The 14,537-nt window shown below is 42.4% G+C and overlaps 1 protein-coding gene across 9 annotated transcripts in view; it reads left to right on the top strand.

Moving 5' to 3' along the window:
* Positions 1-14,537, top strand: part of grin1a (glutamate receptor, ionotropic, N-methyl D-aspartate 1a) — a 35,280-nt gene that overhangs the window by 18,633 nt on the left and 2,110 nt on the right. For 3 of the 9 annotated variants that reach the window (XM_058058012.1, XM_058057998.1, XM_058058051.1), the window contains 15 exons: positions 266-440; positions 688-832; positions 946-1,032; positions 1,278-1,426; positions 1,687-1,813; positions 2,274-2,438; positions 2,725-2,843; positions 3,125-3,237; positions 3,429-3,577; positions 4,064-4,221; positions 4,756-4,917; positions 5,203-5,312; positions 5,632-5,777; positions 10,428-10,454; positions 11,066-11,176. In XM_058058012.1, the coding sequence (XP_057913995.1) occupies positions 266-440; positions 688-832; positions 946-1,032; positions 1,278-1,426; positions 1,687-1,813; positions 2,274-2,438; positions 2,725-2,843; positions 3,125-3,237; positions 3,429-3,577; positions 4,064-4,221; positions 4,756-4,917; positions 5,203-5,312; positions 5,632-5,777; positions 10,428-10,454; positions 11,066-11,176 (1,943 nt within the window). Of the gene's footprint in view, positions 1-265; positions 441-687; positions 833-945; positions 1,033-1,277; positions 1,427-1,685; positions 1,814-2,273; positions 2,439-2,724; positions 2,844-3,124; positions 3,238-3,428; positions 3,578-4,063; positions 4,222-4,755; positions 4,935-5,202; positions 5,313-5,631; positions 5,778-10,427; positions 10,455-11,065; positions 11,177-14,537 lie in introns of those variants that run through there. The other 6 variants (XM_058058019.1, XM_058058003.1, XM_058058042.1 and 3 more) reach the window with 4 other exon arrangements.

The following is a 14,537-nucleotide window of genomic DNA, read 5'->3' as shown; positions in this document are numbered from 1 at the left end:
AGGAAAGGAATAAATACAATCCAACTTCAAGGGACTCTTTACACATGCTGTGAAAAGGTCATCAGTAGCAAAAAAATAAAAAATCAATCCAAAGATATTTATATTTATTTCCGTTGTTGTTGCTACTGATGTGCCACCTTTATTCAGGATGTCTAAACTGGAGACCCTATAAGTTTTTGCCCACTTGGAGCATTGCAAAAGGATCCTAAGTGGTAGCACCTGGCTCAGATGAGTCATTGTGTGTTTGTCGTGGGACTGGTTTTAGGTCTCATCGGACTGCAGCTCATCAACGGGAAGAACGAGTCGGCTCACATCAATGATGCCGTGGCAGTGGTGGCGCAGTCCATCCAGGAGCTCTTTGAGAAGGAAAATATCACTGAGCCGCCGAGAGGATGTGTGGGCAACACCAACATCTGGAAAACAGGGCCTCTCTTCAAACGGTACATTCATTTGTGACATATTCTTATTTTACAAAAATATATCTACTCAACACAATAAGACAAATGCATACAGCACATTACATGTGGAGGTAGCAGAGATGCGGGTGCTGAGGTTCACATTGGGAGTGACCAGGATGGATAGGATCAGGAACGAGAGAAAAGCCGAAAGAGAAAGAAGATACAGCACATTACATCATACTTGTCTAATTGTGCGATGACGCTTTAATTATTTTCATTTGCCTGCCAGGGTGCTCATGTCATCTAAATACCCAGAGGGCCTCACAGGACGCGTTGAGTTCAATGACGACGGTGATAGGAAGTACGCCCACTACAGTATTCTCAACTACCAGAAGAGTCGACTCATTCAAGTCGGCGTTTATAATGGGACACAGGTAAGCGTACCAGAGTCTCAGTCGTCAGCTGTAGTTCTATAATTGACCCAACCTATAGTGTCGAAGTCTGAATCCCTAATGTGCCTAATATGTACTGTGTTGCCTCCCTGTAGGTGGTAATGAACAATCAGCGGAAGATTATCTGGCCTGGCGGGGAGACGGAAAAACCACAAGGCTTCCAGATGTCTACTCGATTAAAGGTTAGCTGGCATCACATTGACGTAATAATCTGATCAAGTGTGGAAACTAACTTTTGCTCCTGTGAGACAGTACAGTTTATATGTGCTCCTGAAAGGGGAAAGAATCCACTCCATCCACTCCAGCTTCTCATCCTCAATTCATCTTCTTTTTTCTGCTTCTTGGGAGCTTCCGTTCTCCGTTGCTGTCCCTCACGATGGGAGCATCTGAATCGATGTGATCAAGAGCTTTCTCCTATTTGTTATAGATAGTGACCATACACCAGGAGCCATTTGTGTATGTGAAACCCACTATGCCGGATGGAACATGCAAGGAGGAAATGACATTAAATGGAGTCTTAATTAAAAAGGTTATCTGCACTGGGCCCAATGAGACCATCCCAGGTAACACATCAGGGACGTTTATGATATCAATGTGCTTTTAACGCACAAACACCTACTGGAGATGCATACATATATATGCAGTAGGTATCTATATATGTATGCATGGAGCTGAGTGTGCCATTCAGAGTGTGGGGTGGGTGTGCGCCATGGTGTGTGTGTGTGTGATACATTTGTCCAGTCTACATGCGGCACTTCAGGACAGCAAATTAAAAAGCCGGCTGATTTCCTCCACATTGATTTTAACTCGCAACCATTTCTCTATTTGGTTACAGGACGGCCAATTGTCCCACAGTGCTGTTATGGATTCTGCATTGATCTCCTGATCAAGCTGGCTATGACCATGAACTTTACCTATGAAGTTCATCTGGTGGCTGATGGGAAATTTGGAACCCAGGAGCGGGTTTGTGTTACATTAATTCACAAAAGACTGAACTTAAAATCTGTTTTCCCTTTAATTTAAAAGGGGTTCATAATAATTCACCATAACATCCACAGGCACTCTTGAACATCTTGTAACATACAATAAGTTCATAATAATTCTTAAGGTACCTGAGCTGCTATTTCAGTGACTGATATCACAAATGTTCTTCTGCAGGAATGGTCAAACATCTACAGGCACGCTTGAACATCTTGTAACATAAGTTCATAATAATTCTTAAGGCACCTAGGCTGCTATTTCAGTGACTGACATCACAAATGTTCTTCTGCACGAATGGTCAAACATCGACCGGCACGCTTGAACATCTTGCAACATACAGTACTATTATACCTACAAAGAGGGAACATATTTTCTTCCATTTTCATACTGGACTATATCAATGTGAACGCACCCAATGATTTTGGTAATTAATGCCTTCTAGGTGAACAACAGTAATAAGAAAGAGTGGAATGGCATGATGGGAGAGCTCTTGGGGGGCCTGGCTGATATGATTGTCGCCCCGCTGACTATAAACAACGAACGAGCACAGTACATTGAATTCTCCAAACCCTTCAAATATCAAGGTCTAACCATCCTCGTTAAAAAGGTAAGTTAATGACTTTTGGTTCTCTTACTGTAAGCGACCACTATTACATTGCATTACATTGCATGTAACATACTGTCTTGCATTGTTCTTTTGCAGGAAAAAGCTTCTGAACTATAACAGCATTTTTTAAATGATTTAATACGAGTTCACATTTCATATCGTGAATTTGACCAAATTGTGATATTTATGGACAGCAGTAAGAGAGAACCCGTAAAAGATATTGTTTGTTCGTCGATAATTCTAATCAATATGAAGCATTAACCGGTTCCCTGGTGTGTGTTGTCAGGAAATTCCTCGCAGTACATTGGACTCGTTCATGCAGCCGTTCCAAAGCACATTGTGGCTGCTGGTGGGTCTTTCGGTGCATGTGGTGGCGGTGATGCTTTACCTACTAGACCGGTTCAGGTACACGGGGAGAGTGTGTGTGTGTGTGTGTACTCTTAACCAATCCAGATCTTACCCTCAGTTCAGACAAGAAGCCAGTCAGAGGTGACGATTGGCTCAAACCATCCCCACTACTCTGTCCCTATGCTGCCTTCTTGTGTCTGTTTTCGTTGCTGCCTTCACTTTACTCATGTTCAGTCTCCTTTCATGAACCCTGGGTTCTCAGGGATTTCACTTGTGCACGTTCTCTTGTGCAAGGTCTCACTGTGTCTCCTGCAACCCTCCCAATGTCTTCCCTTTAGCCCGTTTGGAAGATTTAAAGTAAACAGTGAAGAAGAAGAAGAAGATGCCCTCACCTTGTCATCTGCCATGTGGTTCTCCTGGGGAGTATTGCTGAACTCTGGAATTGGAGAAGGTCAGATGCACTAAATGGAACAGTAGGAAAATGCCATTTTGTTCCGTATAGCTGCTGGTATTGTCTTTGGTTCCTGGTCAGAACTCCATCGGATTTTACTGATTTATGTTTTTTTATTTTTACATTTTTCTTCTGTTATTGCTTGATTGTGTCAATTTTCAACAGATCTGACTTCAACCTTAAACTTGCAGGTGCGCCTCGTAGCTTCTCAGCGAGAATCCTTGGTATGGTGTGGGCTGGTTTTGCTATGATCATTGTGGCTTCCTATACTGCCAACCTGGCTGCCTTCCTGGTGCTGGACCGGCCTGAGGAGCGCATCACCGGCATCAATGACCCAAGGGTAAATCATATGATCCGTCATGACCATATTAACGTTTATTTGGTAGGACTTTTGGACAATTTGCAAATTATCAGATTTTTGGTCCAAAAAAAGGTTTAGACTTGTTTTTTTTTATTGACAGTGTAATTGAACACACCACAGTTGTGTGACTCCCATCTCTTCATTGATCATCTTACCTTTTCATTCATTAGTGTTGAGAACCTATATATAGTGTCTGAGCTGAGCTGAATCGCATCTAAAAATGTCACTTTTATTGCAAATGTTGATCCAAAATATTGGGAAAATCTGTTTTTGGTAATTAAATGTATGTATAATGACAGAATTAAGCAGTGTGAGCTGGGCTGAATCTCATCTAAAAATGTCACTTTTATTGAAAATGTTGATCTAAAATCTTGGGAAAATCTGTTTTTGGAAATTAAATGTATGTATAATGACACAATTAAGCCGTGTCCTTCTCACAGTCTTATGATCTTTATCTTTGCACAGCTGAGAAACCCATCGGACAAGTTCATATACGCCACGGTGAAGCAGAGCTCCGTGGATATCTACTTCCGGCGGCAGGTGGAGCTTAGCACCATGTACCGCCACATGGAGAAGCACAACTATGAGAGTGCCGCCGAAGCCATCCAGGCAGTGCGTGACAAGTGAGTCTCGGCCAGGTCACGCTGACCACATCGAGTCGGCCGACCGCTCAACCTGTCAAGCACAAAGTCAGTTCCGCCCTCGGTCAGGTCAGGTGGAGTCGGGAACGGGGAGGAGGGGGAGGGACGCATGGACCTGTGGATCAGTTGGAAGCTACAAGACTTACTGCAGCCCTCCATCTGATCCAGGCCCATGGTTGAGATCAGACCAGGGAAAAGGGGGGGTAGATGTGGACGTGACAACCACGCTGGTACCAAGTGTGAGGTGGCGCTAACATTGAGTGGCGCAGCACCCTTTTTCAGGTTGCACCCTGGCGAACATCTGGGGGGAGTCCGATGGGGGAGTCGCCCTCACCCATCTGTCATTGGATTACATTTGGGCCATAGGCAGCGGTACTGATTGCTGGTAAACGCTGAATGACACACAAGATCTGGTGTGCGAGAGAGAGGGTCGCCGACAATAAATATATGTATGTAGATCATTGTACTGTTGCACCGTAACCCCCTCCTTCCACTCCTCCCTCCCCTCCCCCACAGCAAGCTGCATGCTTTCATCTGGGACTCTGCGGTGCTGGAGTTTGAAGCCTCGCAGAAGTGCGACCTGGTGACCACGGGAGAGCTGTTTTTCCGTTCGGGCTTTGGCATAGGCATGCGCAAGGACAGCCCCTGGAAACAGAATGTGTCCCTGGCCATTCTCAGGTCTGTCCCAGCCGAAGGTGCATTACTCGTCTGACGTTTTTATTTTGTTTGTTCCTTATCTATGATTTGATGGTCGCTGTCGGCCATTTTTTTAACCATCGCCTTGTGTCACATCTCTGTCTTTAGCTCCCCTTCCTGCCCTCACTGTCTGTCTCTGTCTGTGCCCTGTCTTGTTGTCTGTCTTCTATGTGTTGCAATCAGGGTAGAAGCGACTCTCGAGTACCGACGTTTGCGCAATGCATTAACTTTGTCACCTCTCTCTCCACCACCCTTGACCTCTTGCAGTTCTCATGAGAATGGCTTCATGGAAGACCTAGATAAAACCTGGGTGAGATACCAGGAGTGTGACTCACGGAGCAATGCCCCAGCCACACTCACCTTTGAAAACATGGCAGGTATGGTCCTTAAGGTGTAGAGAAAGCGTTAAAAGTGATTGGACAAAAACTGCAGTGGTGAGGTACTGTAGCCCTTTTTTGTCCAATACCTTTACCAAAAATGGTTGTTTTTAGTGTTGGCGTGGGTGCTGTGTACCGTACAGTATCTTGTGCTGTGGCTTGGTGATGGTCTTTTAGTCATGTGTCGTACGTCGGGAGTACTTTCAAAGAGGTGTGGCGACCACTGAGCGCGACACAGCGTGCCTTGAAGCTCATTGGGAGCAATGTGAAGTTCTGAGACCCTGCAACTGAGACTTTTTCTCCTGCCCGCTCGTTACAGGGGTCTTCATGCTGGTGGCTGGAGGCATAGCAGCGGGGATCTTCCTCATCTTCATCGAAATAGCCTATAAGCGCCATAAAGACGCCCGCAGGAAGCAGATGCAGCTCGCCTTTGCGGCCGTTAATGTTTGGAGGAAGAACCTGCAGGTAGGAAGCATTTCCTTTGCCGCAGGTTCAAGCAAATGTCTCATAGGGGGTCAATGTATGGAAAATGTGACAATTTGCAGCAGAATATCCAAAATCCAATGAGTTTGGAACCTACTGCCATGCCATTGGTGCATGTTAATTAGTTTATTAGTTAGTTGTGCACTTTCATTATACCATCATTGATTTCCTGCAGCACCAAACTCAGACAAATAGAGCACATTGCAAATCAATATCGTGGGGCTATTAAATTTTGACTATTATATCAATACATATGTAATGGTAATGGTAATGGTTTTATTTCATTTGAAGATGCATCAGATTACAATTGAGTGCATCACATAATCAGTTCACAGTTCCACATGTCCAAAAGGAGTAGGAAGAAGCAAAGCTTATTAAATCCTACCCCTCCATCTGGTACTTTTACAATCAGTAACGGTTACATTTGTTCACTTCCTGCTTTCCATAATACAATTTAAGGTTTTTTTGTTTTTTTTTTAATAGTGTACCTCGTACCGAAGTACGAGGTGATATGACCATACAATGACATAATAATATAATATGTTGTTACATAGTGTCATCATGGAATTCAGTTTCCATTCAAATCATTTAAGGAATCGTCATTGGAACGGAATTGGCTCCTCTTCACATGTTATGTTGAATTGGAATTACAGGAAATAACTTTGATGTGATATCTTTGATGCTAAATTTAAAATGGATGGATTGGGGTTCATGTAATGGCCAGTCACTGTGACTGTTTCATGTGACGACATGTGTGCTACACTGTATTTGAACCACAATTCAGTGTGTGACGGAAGGTACAGTATACAAACAATGTCAAGTGCCTGTCAGCAAAGCGAGAGCGTCCACCATCTTGCTGACAACTGTACAGTATGTCATTGTTGTGACTGTCCTGACATGGATGTACGTACGTTCTGTGGATGCGTACAGCAGGCGATTGCATGCTGGGTGGGACGTGGGTGTGGGTGTGGGTGGTGTGGCGCATCACTGAGAAAGGAGAGGGACGCTACTAAACTGCGAGTAGACCAGCATGATTTATATCCGTGTCAGCGACGATCACGTTGATTTTTATGCAAGACTAAACAAAGATGCCTCAAGCATGCTCATCTTTCCTCATTAACCATCACCAGGACCTCGGAGCTCAAGATACACACAATCTTCACGGTACTATCAACCACGATAATGAGGCCTCGTCCAAGGAGCGCTGAGGAATGCATGAAGTTTAGCTAATCCAATCTGTCCTATGCCAGACGTTATTCGTACTGTTTGGGTGCACTGATGTGATTGCTCACTGTGATCTCATTTCCACAAATTCAAAATGACAACTTGGTTATGTAGGACACGGAACCATCATGATGGAAAATCTACCATTGCAGTTTAAGTGGTCTCCTCCTCCCTCAGTGCAGTGACCACTGGAACCTGGAATCCTCATTGCTGGCATAATTTGGACTGCTTGTTTGTGCAATCGTATATGTAAATATATGCTTCTACTGCCTTGTGTCCAACCATACAAATGCATACGTTTGACCAGAAAGATGGACTCTCAGAGAAAGTGCACTTCTGTCTAATCCATGTTAATGGAGCACATCCCATGATCTCTCCATGATGCTAATGAGTACATAAAGTGACCTTGCATTGTGATGAATATGCATGCCATATTAGTACTGTAGCCACTCAGGTGTAGTTGGGTTTATGATCGTAACTAACCTTTAACTTTATTTCCTCTATGCTGTGTTATAAATCAGAAAATGCACTGCTTTTCTTCAGTAGAAAATGTTCAGAAATCATGAGGTGTGGGGAAAATAGTTTAAAATACAGTGGAACCTCTAACGTTGAACATCTGCTCCACGAGGTTTACGAGTGTAAACAGTAGGAAGTGGAGTTGGAGAGGAAGACTGAGATTGACATATGGCGTAACTGCTTGGAAGACTGGAGACTTAATGGCTCTTAAATGGGTTTATGCCATATCCGAGAGACATATTTACCGTATTTTCTGGATTATAAGTAGCTCCAGAGTATAAGTCGCACAAGGCCAAAAATGCATAATTAGGTAGAAAAAAAAACACAAGTCGCAATGGAGTAAAAGTCGCATTTTTAGCCGGTAATTTATTTTACAAACTACTACTAAACAGATATTACGTCCTCTTGGAAGGCAAGTTCTGACAATAAAAGAATGGAGAACAGGCTGAACAGGTGTAAGATATGCTAACACAATGGTTATTCAGCTACACAAAAACTAAACATAAACAGAAAAGGTGTCCAGTGTTTATGTAACATTCATTAATTCATTCATTTGCTGGAGTCTATCCCAGCTATCTTTGGGCGAGAGGCGGGGTACACCCTGGACTGGTCGCCAGCCAATCACAGGGCACATATAGACAAACAACCATTCACACTCACATTCATTCCTATGGACAATTTGGAGTCGCCAATTAAGCTAGCATGTTTTTGGAATGTGGGAGAAAACACAGAGATGGCCGAATGTGGAATTGAACCCTGGTCTCGTAGCTGTGAGGTCTGCACGCTAACCACTCGACCGCCGTGTCGCCTTTTATGTAACATAAACAGTTTTTTCATTTATAAGTCGCTCTGGAGTATAAGTCGCAGGAACTGCCAACCTATGAAAAAAAAAAAGTACGACTTATAGTCCGGAAAATACAGTATTTATATTTTATGTTTTTTTTTGGGGGGGGGGGGTTAGACAAAAAGAGATGATAGTGCAACTACACAATAAAATGTCACTTTTAGAACATTTTTAAGCCATAAAAATGGCCACAAAATGGCAGAAGTGCTTTTGATGATGTCATTGCGATTAAAATTAACAAAGCATTATTAGAGCCATGTAGACATGAAAAAACACGACTAGTCACATTTATACTCTTTTTATTTACAACATATTGCAGGGTCTTGGAACACATGCTAACTCGCAAACTAGAGAGCTAGCGACCTAAACGGTAGCCTTCAAGTTATTTCCTTTAAACATAAATAGCCCAAAACTTACCACTTCCACACGGATAGGGAGGATAACTATTAACAGTTATTTAACCTTTAACATGAACATTAATCAAACGTAATAATTTTTTCTGGGTACATGATACCATACAGCATCCATATCAAACTTGCGCGGGCCGCACTAACATTAAACTTTCATATCAAGGCGGCGGCCTCAAACTAGTGTCCTGCGGGCCACATTTGGCCCATGGGCCGCGTGTTTGAGACCCCTGGTTTAGACGCTTACTGAGACACTCACTGAAAATAACTTCTCGGCTTTGGCGTTGGATTTTTATGATGATTCTTCACAAAAAAATATATTTTTTCTGCATTATGCTTAATCCGTGAACTATTCAACTTTTCAGATTCCACTGTAATTGGTGAATTATTTATTGGTCTTTTTAAAATGACCCATGCATCACCAAGTAGCGACATGTAAAGCTACACAAGACATTAGTCAGAAGTGCACTGTCTGATTTTTTTGTTTTTAAATATGTTACGCAATCAGTGATGATAATGATGATAATAATGTAGCACCATAGCGACTCGCTTCTGTTTCTATGGAAAAACAAGCAGCTGCGAGTCCTGATGGTCCAGCATGCCCTGCATGGTCGGGACTGTGCTCACTTCATCAGGCTTCACACCTAAGAAATGACGATGAAAGAAAATGTGAACGAAGATCGGCTACGCCACTTGGGAATGTATTTTCTTCCTTCTGAAGCAAGGCATAATTAGAGACACGTGTTTCCTAGACCTCCATCATGACCTAACTTGATATGTCATCTTCCAACAGGAGTCATGTTTTTTCTTAATTAACATCAAGTGATGCCGTGAACCAATCACACGCTCCTGCCAGCTCTCACCTACCATCCCCTCACCCCCTGATCACAAGTCTTCAGGGGTTTGAGAGGAAACTTGCTGGATGGTGCAAATGTGCCCTAAAAAAAAGAAGAAAAAAAAGAAGTCATGTGACCTGCTGAAACAGGCTGTACCGCAGGGCTAGTTCTGGCCAACTTGAATTTGTCATGCTGTTTGTTTTGGTGTTAATTTATGCTCTGTTTTGCCCTTTTTGTTGCCTTATCATCCATCCATAAAATGTTTTAGCATGATGAAATTCACACCACACGGCCCCGCCCCTGAAAAAAGGGCATCCATCTTCCCGATCCCGCCCTCTTCCTGCATCCTCCCATTCATCCTTTACTTGAATCACGCGATGCGAAGTATTTTTTTGCGCAGTAGCTGACATTTTCAAGATTATTGTCATAAGTCTGCAACTTTTTTTTTCATGATTCTAATTATGATTATTAAGCATCAGCATCATTTCATCTCATTCCCTTATGTGTGGGGTGAATTTCCATTATACCCAATTTGGGTATAATGACTTTAAATGGGCTTCAGTTTCAGTCGCTGTTGATATGCATTCTAGTGGCTCTCCACTATCTTTATGATAGTGTAGCTTGCCTTTTTATACCTGCCTGGCTTTGAATGTGGATGTTTGCTTTGCTAGTGTCTTTTTTTTTATTCGATTTTCTTAAGATATTCGCCCTTTTTTGATCCCTTGGCTCATGCATAAGGATATTCTTAAGTAATAACGATGGTGGATGGACATTTATTTTATTTTTCTTTTCTTCCCCTATGCAGCCCTCTTCCTCTCTAGAGACTCAGGATGTAAGAATACCTTAATATGAGTTTTTATATGCACACAGACACCCTATTGTTAAGCTGAGATTAGCAAGCGGGCATTTGTCAGTTAGCATCTTGTAAGGATACGGTTACAAGTTAAAACTTGACATGTTTGCAAAGTAAGATGCATGCTAAAATGTTGACTTGTGTATCTAGAGCAGTGTTGTCCATGAGAAGCGGTTAGAGCTGTCGAGTGCATTCAGGCGATAGTTTGGCTATTTCAGATGGTTTAATTAAGGTGAAACATGGTATCACACCCACTGACATCTTTACGACCCATCACTCATTCTAATGCATTCCCAGGAGCCCAAACGATTAGACGACCGCACCATCCTTTGCGGGTGACAGCTTGTATAAAATTTCGATGAGTGCCGTCATATCATACAGTTAAACCTTCCCACTCTCACGTCTTAACAGTCTTGATCCCTTTCTGTCACCTGCCCTCTTTTCACATTTCGCCCCCATCTACTTACATCATAAGAGGACAAATATTGTGGTGAGAGGTGGAGTTGGGAATTGGATAATGGGTGAAAGCAAAGTTATCGCCCCCAAGCTATAGAATGAACATGAATAATGTTTCCACATATTCATTTTAGGATAGGAAAAGTGGTAGAGCAGAGCCCGACCCCAAAAAGAAAGCCTCTTTTAGGTCCATCAGTACCACCCTGGCTTCCAGCATCAAGAGACGTAGGTCCTCCAAAGACACGGTAAGGAGACCCAGAAGCAACATCTTCCCTTCTTTACTCCGCCCGCTCTTTTTTTTTTTTTATCTCGTCCTCTTCTGTCGCCTCTCTTTCCCGGTCTCTGTCCTCTCTGATCACATCTCCATATCCGATCACGAGAGAGTCCACATGCGCCACTCATCCATTTCCACGGGGCTCAGCTGCCTCTGTCACGTGTCTGTCAGTTCACCATCGATCAACCATCACGCATCTCTAGTGCCTCCAAACACTGAAGGGCATCAGGGTAGGTCAGGTCAGGCCAGGAGCTGGAATCAGAAAGGGGGGCCATCCGACTATACCGAGTAGAAGTGGTGATGGGTGGGTGTCATCCGGATAATATGGGGATAATATGATGCAAACAAGCTGTCTGTTTTGTGGTGGGCTGCTGGTTTGGTGTGTGTTCTGTCCATGTGTGTTTAAGTGTTTGTGACCTCTAGTTTTGGTGGCTTGACCTTTTTATTTGCACCAATCCTGCACTTCTTTTGTTCGGTTTCTTTTGGTTTGGAACGCATGTGGCGGTGTTGTGTCTTTTTGTCCAAAAGTCCAATTTCCAAGGTGGTTGTGAGACCAATCCGACTAAGAAGAAAACCAAGATGTTTTGCTTTTGAACTATTGAGTCTATTTCAGGATTACACTGCTGGATTTCTATTAACGTATTGATTGATTTACTTTCTGTTTTGTCATAATTATTGTTTATTTTTCAGTGTTCTTGTGAACTGTGTGTCTTTTTCAGGGTATTTTCAGGTGATGATGGCCGTCTTCTCTTGAGTATCGACTTTAATCCTGACACTTTTCAATGTTTGAACTGAGCTACAGCTGTAGCTGCAGCCAATTTTTTTAATTTTTTTTTTATTTTGTTGCTCTTTTTATCTCTTTGTGTTAACTGTCATCTTTATGAATGTCCCTTTTTATTGAAAAAAAAAAACATCTCTACTTTCCCTTCCTGAGGTGTGGCAGTAGAATGGAAGGAGAAGAGTGGGATGGCCTCTGTTGTCATGTCTGCTTTGATGGTTTAGCGATCCCAGTATAAAACCCCATATTAGCGTCAACAAAATATGCAACCAAAATGGTTTATCATCCTCAGTCTTTGACCATTATTTTTGATTTTATATCAATGTTCTTTTTTTACATAAATGGATATGAATGGACTTTAGTGTCAGTGTGCCTCACCCACATGCCACTCTGCTTCTCTTTCCCTCTTCAAGCATGCAACATAGTGACAGTAGAAAGTAGTTTAATACCCCCTGTAGTAAAAAGCTTTCCCACTGTGGTTGTGATTCTTCCCCAGTTTCCTCCAAATTTGCGCCAATTTTCAGTAGTAATCTCATCAATGAGAAATCTAATGCTAACACCAAACAAAAATGGCGTATGAATCGTTCCCGTCAACCCGCTTATCTAACCGGCCTGGTTCAATCTCCCCGTGCCTGGGACTCACACACTGGACCTTCGGAATTACAAATGAGAATGTAGACCAGGGGTGGGCAAACCACGGCCCGGGGGCCACATGTGGCCCACCAAGCATTTGAATCCGGCTCACCAGTAGCTTTCTAAGTATTTCAACTTTTTACATACAAACTGGCAACATGACTTGCAAGTCGGATGTCTGATTTAGTAAAAACTAAATAACAAAAACTGTAAAATTCTATTTTGTAGTTTGATATGGCGGCACGGCGGTCTAGTGGTTAGCGCGCAGACCTCACAGCTAGGAGACCAGGGTTCAATTCCACCCTGGGCCATCTCTGTGTGGAGTTTGCATGTTCTCCCCGTGCATGCGTGGGTACTCCGGTTTCCTCCCACATTCCAAAAACATGCTAGGTTAATTGGCGACTCCAAATTGTCCATAGGTATGAATGTGAGTGTGAATGGTTGTTTGTCTATATGTGCCCTGTGATTGGCTGGCGACCAGTCCAGGGTGTACCCCGCCTCACGCCCGAAGACAGCCGGGATAGGCTCCAGCACCCCCCGCGACCCTCGTGAGGAAAAAGCGGTAGAAAATGACATGAGACTTATAGCATGAAAACATATAGCTGATAGCATAACACTTTACAGATAAATTAGACAAGCAATTCAATGTGAAAATAATGTGTGTGCATGTGTTAAATATATATTCTGCCCCCCCTGGACAATCTTGTTAACTCAACATGGCCCACGAGTCAAAAAGTTTGTCCACCCCTGATGTAGACCGTTGGGCCAAAAGCTCGGGCTGTCAACGTAACATTGAGCATGGTTCTTAAGAATGAGGGAGTGACGTTTCACCAACATACACTTGCACAGCCACACTGGCTAGCATCCATTTATTAATACTGACTCCTACTTCACTGAAATTCCCTTATCGTGGTCGGGTCTTGAACCAATTATTATGCATTATGTGGTTTGGAATGACTGGTCTAACCAGTCAAATGGGTCAGATGTTGTTTATTCTGATGGAGATGCGAACATACAAAATAATATCTTATTTAGCCCCAAAATCCATAAAAGTGCAGAAGAACTACATTGGAAAAAAATCTGAATTTGAAGCATTTTTTAACCATAAACATACATGGAGAATAGCTGCAACTTGTTTGTGGTTTAAAAAAAGACAAATCTTCATTGTTTGTCTAATATTCAATCTAAAGTATTTTAATGCCAGCTAGTGCAGCTGTGCAATACTAGTGTGAAACATCACTGCTTCGATGCCTTACTAGTTGAAAGCCTGGGCTTTTATGCGTTGTCCACACAGAAACAGTTTTCAGGTCTTTTGAAAAAGGCATTCTGGGTGCCTTAAAATGCTACTTCCAGAGTGGGGGAAATCTGTTTATACAATAGATCTAGATATTTTTTGCTTAAATAATATTTGTAGAACTTCAGGAGATTTGCCACCAGCTGCTTATAATTATCTTGTTTTTTTATTATAATCTATTTTTGAATGTTCATGAAATGTCTACACTTTCAAGAGAGATTAAATAGTAAATAAAAAAAGTAAATAAAAACAAAACATTTGATGTCAAAACTCCACACATATTAAAATTAATGTATTGGAATATGCAGACAGGCTTTCAGATAGAACTGGTTGCTTGTAGACACATTGTGCATTTCTTATTTTGCATGCATTTCCTATGTTTCCGTGTGGACAGGGCCTTAGTTTATTGGCTTGTACCCTTGACAACATTTTCACCAGTAGATGGAACACATGGTCGTTAACTATTTGCTGAAGAGAAGTAGACCCCTAACACCGCTTTGTATTTCTGCATCTGCAGCATATTAGTTGAATGGATCGTCTCCAAGCTTTAAATAATAATAAAAAAAGCACACTGGAGATCAAGTCTACACTATTGATGTGTCTATAAATGCTAATGAGACAATATTA

Source organism: Doryrhamphus excisus, chromosome 2 (assembly GCF_030265055.1).
Source record: "Doryrhamphus excisus isolate RoL2022-K1 chromosome 2, RoL_Dexc_1.0, whole genome shotgun sequence".
NCBI classification, from domain to species: domain Eukaryota; kingdom Metazoa; phylum Chordata; class Actinopteri; order Syngnathiformes; family Syngnathidae; genus Doryrhamphus; species Doryrhamphus excisus.
This window is presented reverse-complemented; position numbering and strand designations above follow the sequence as displayed.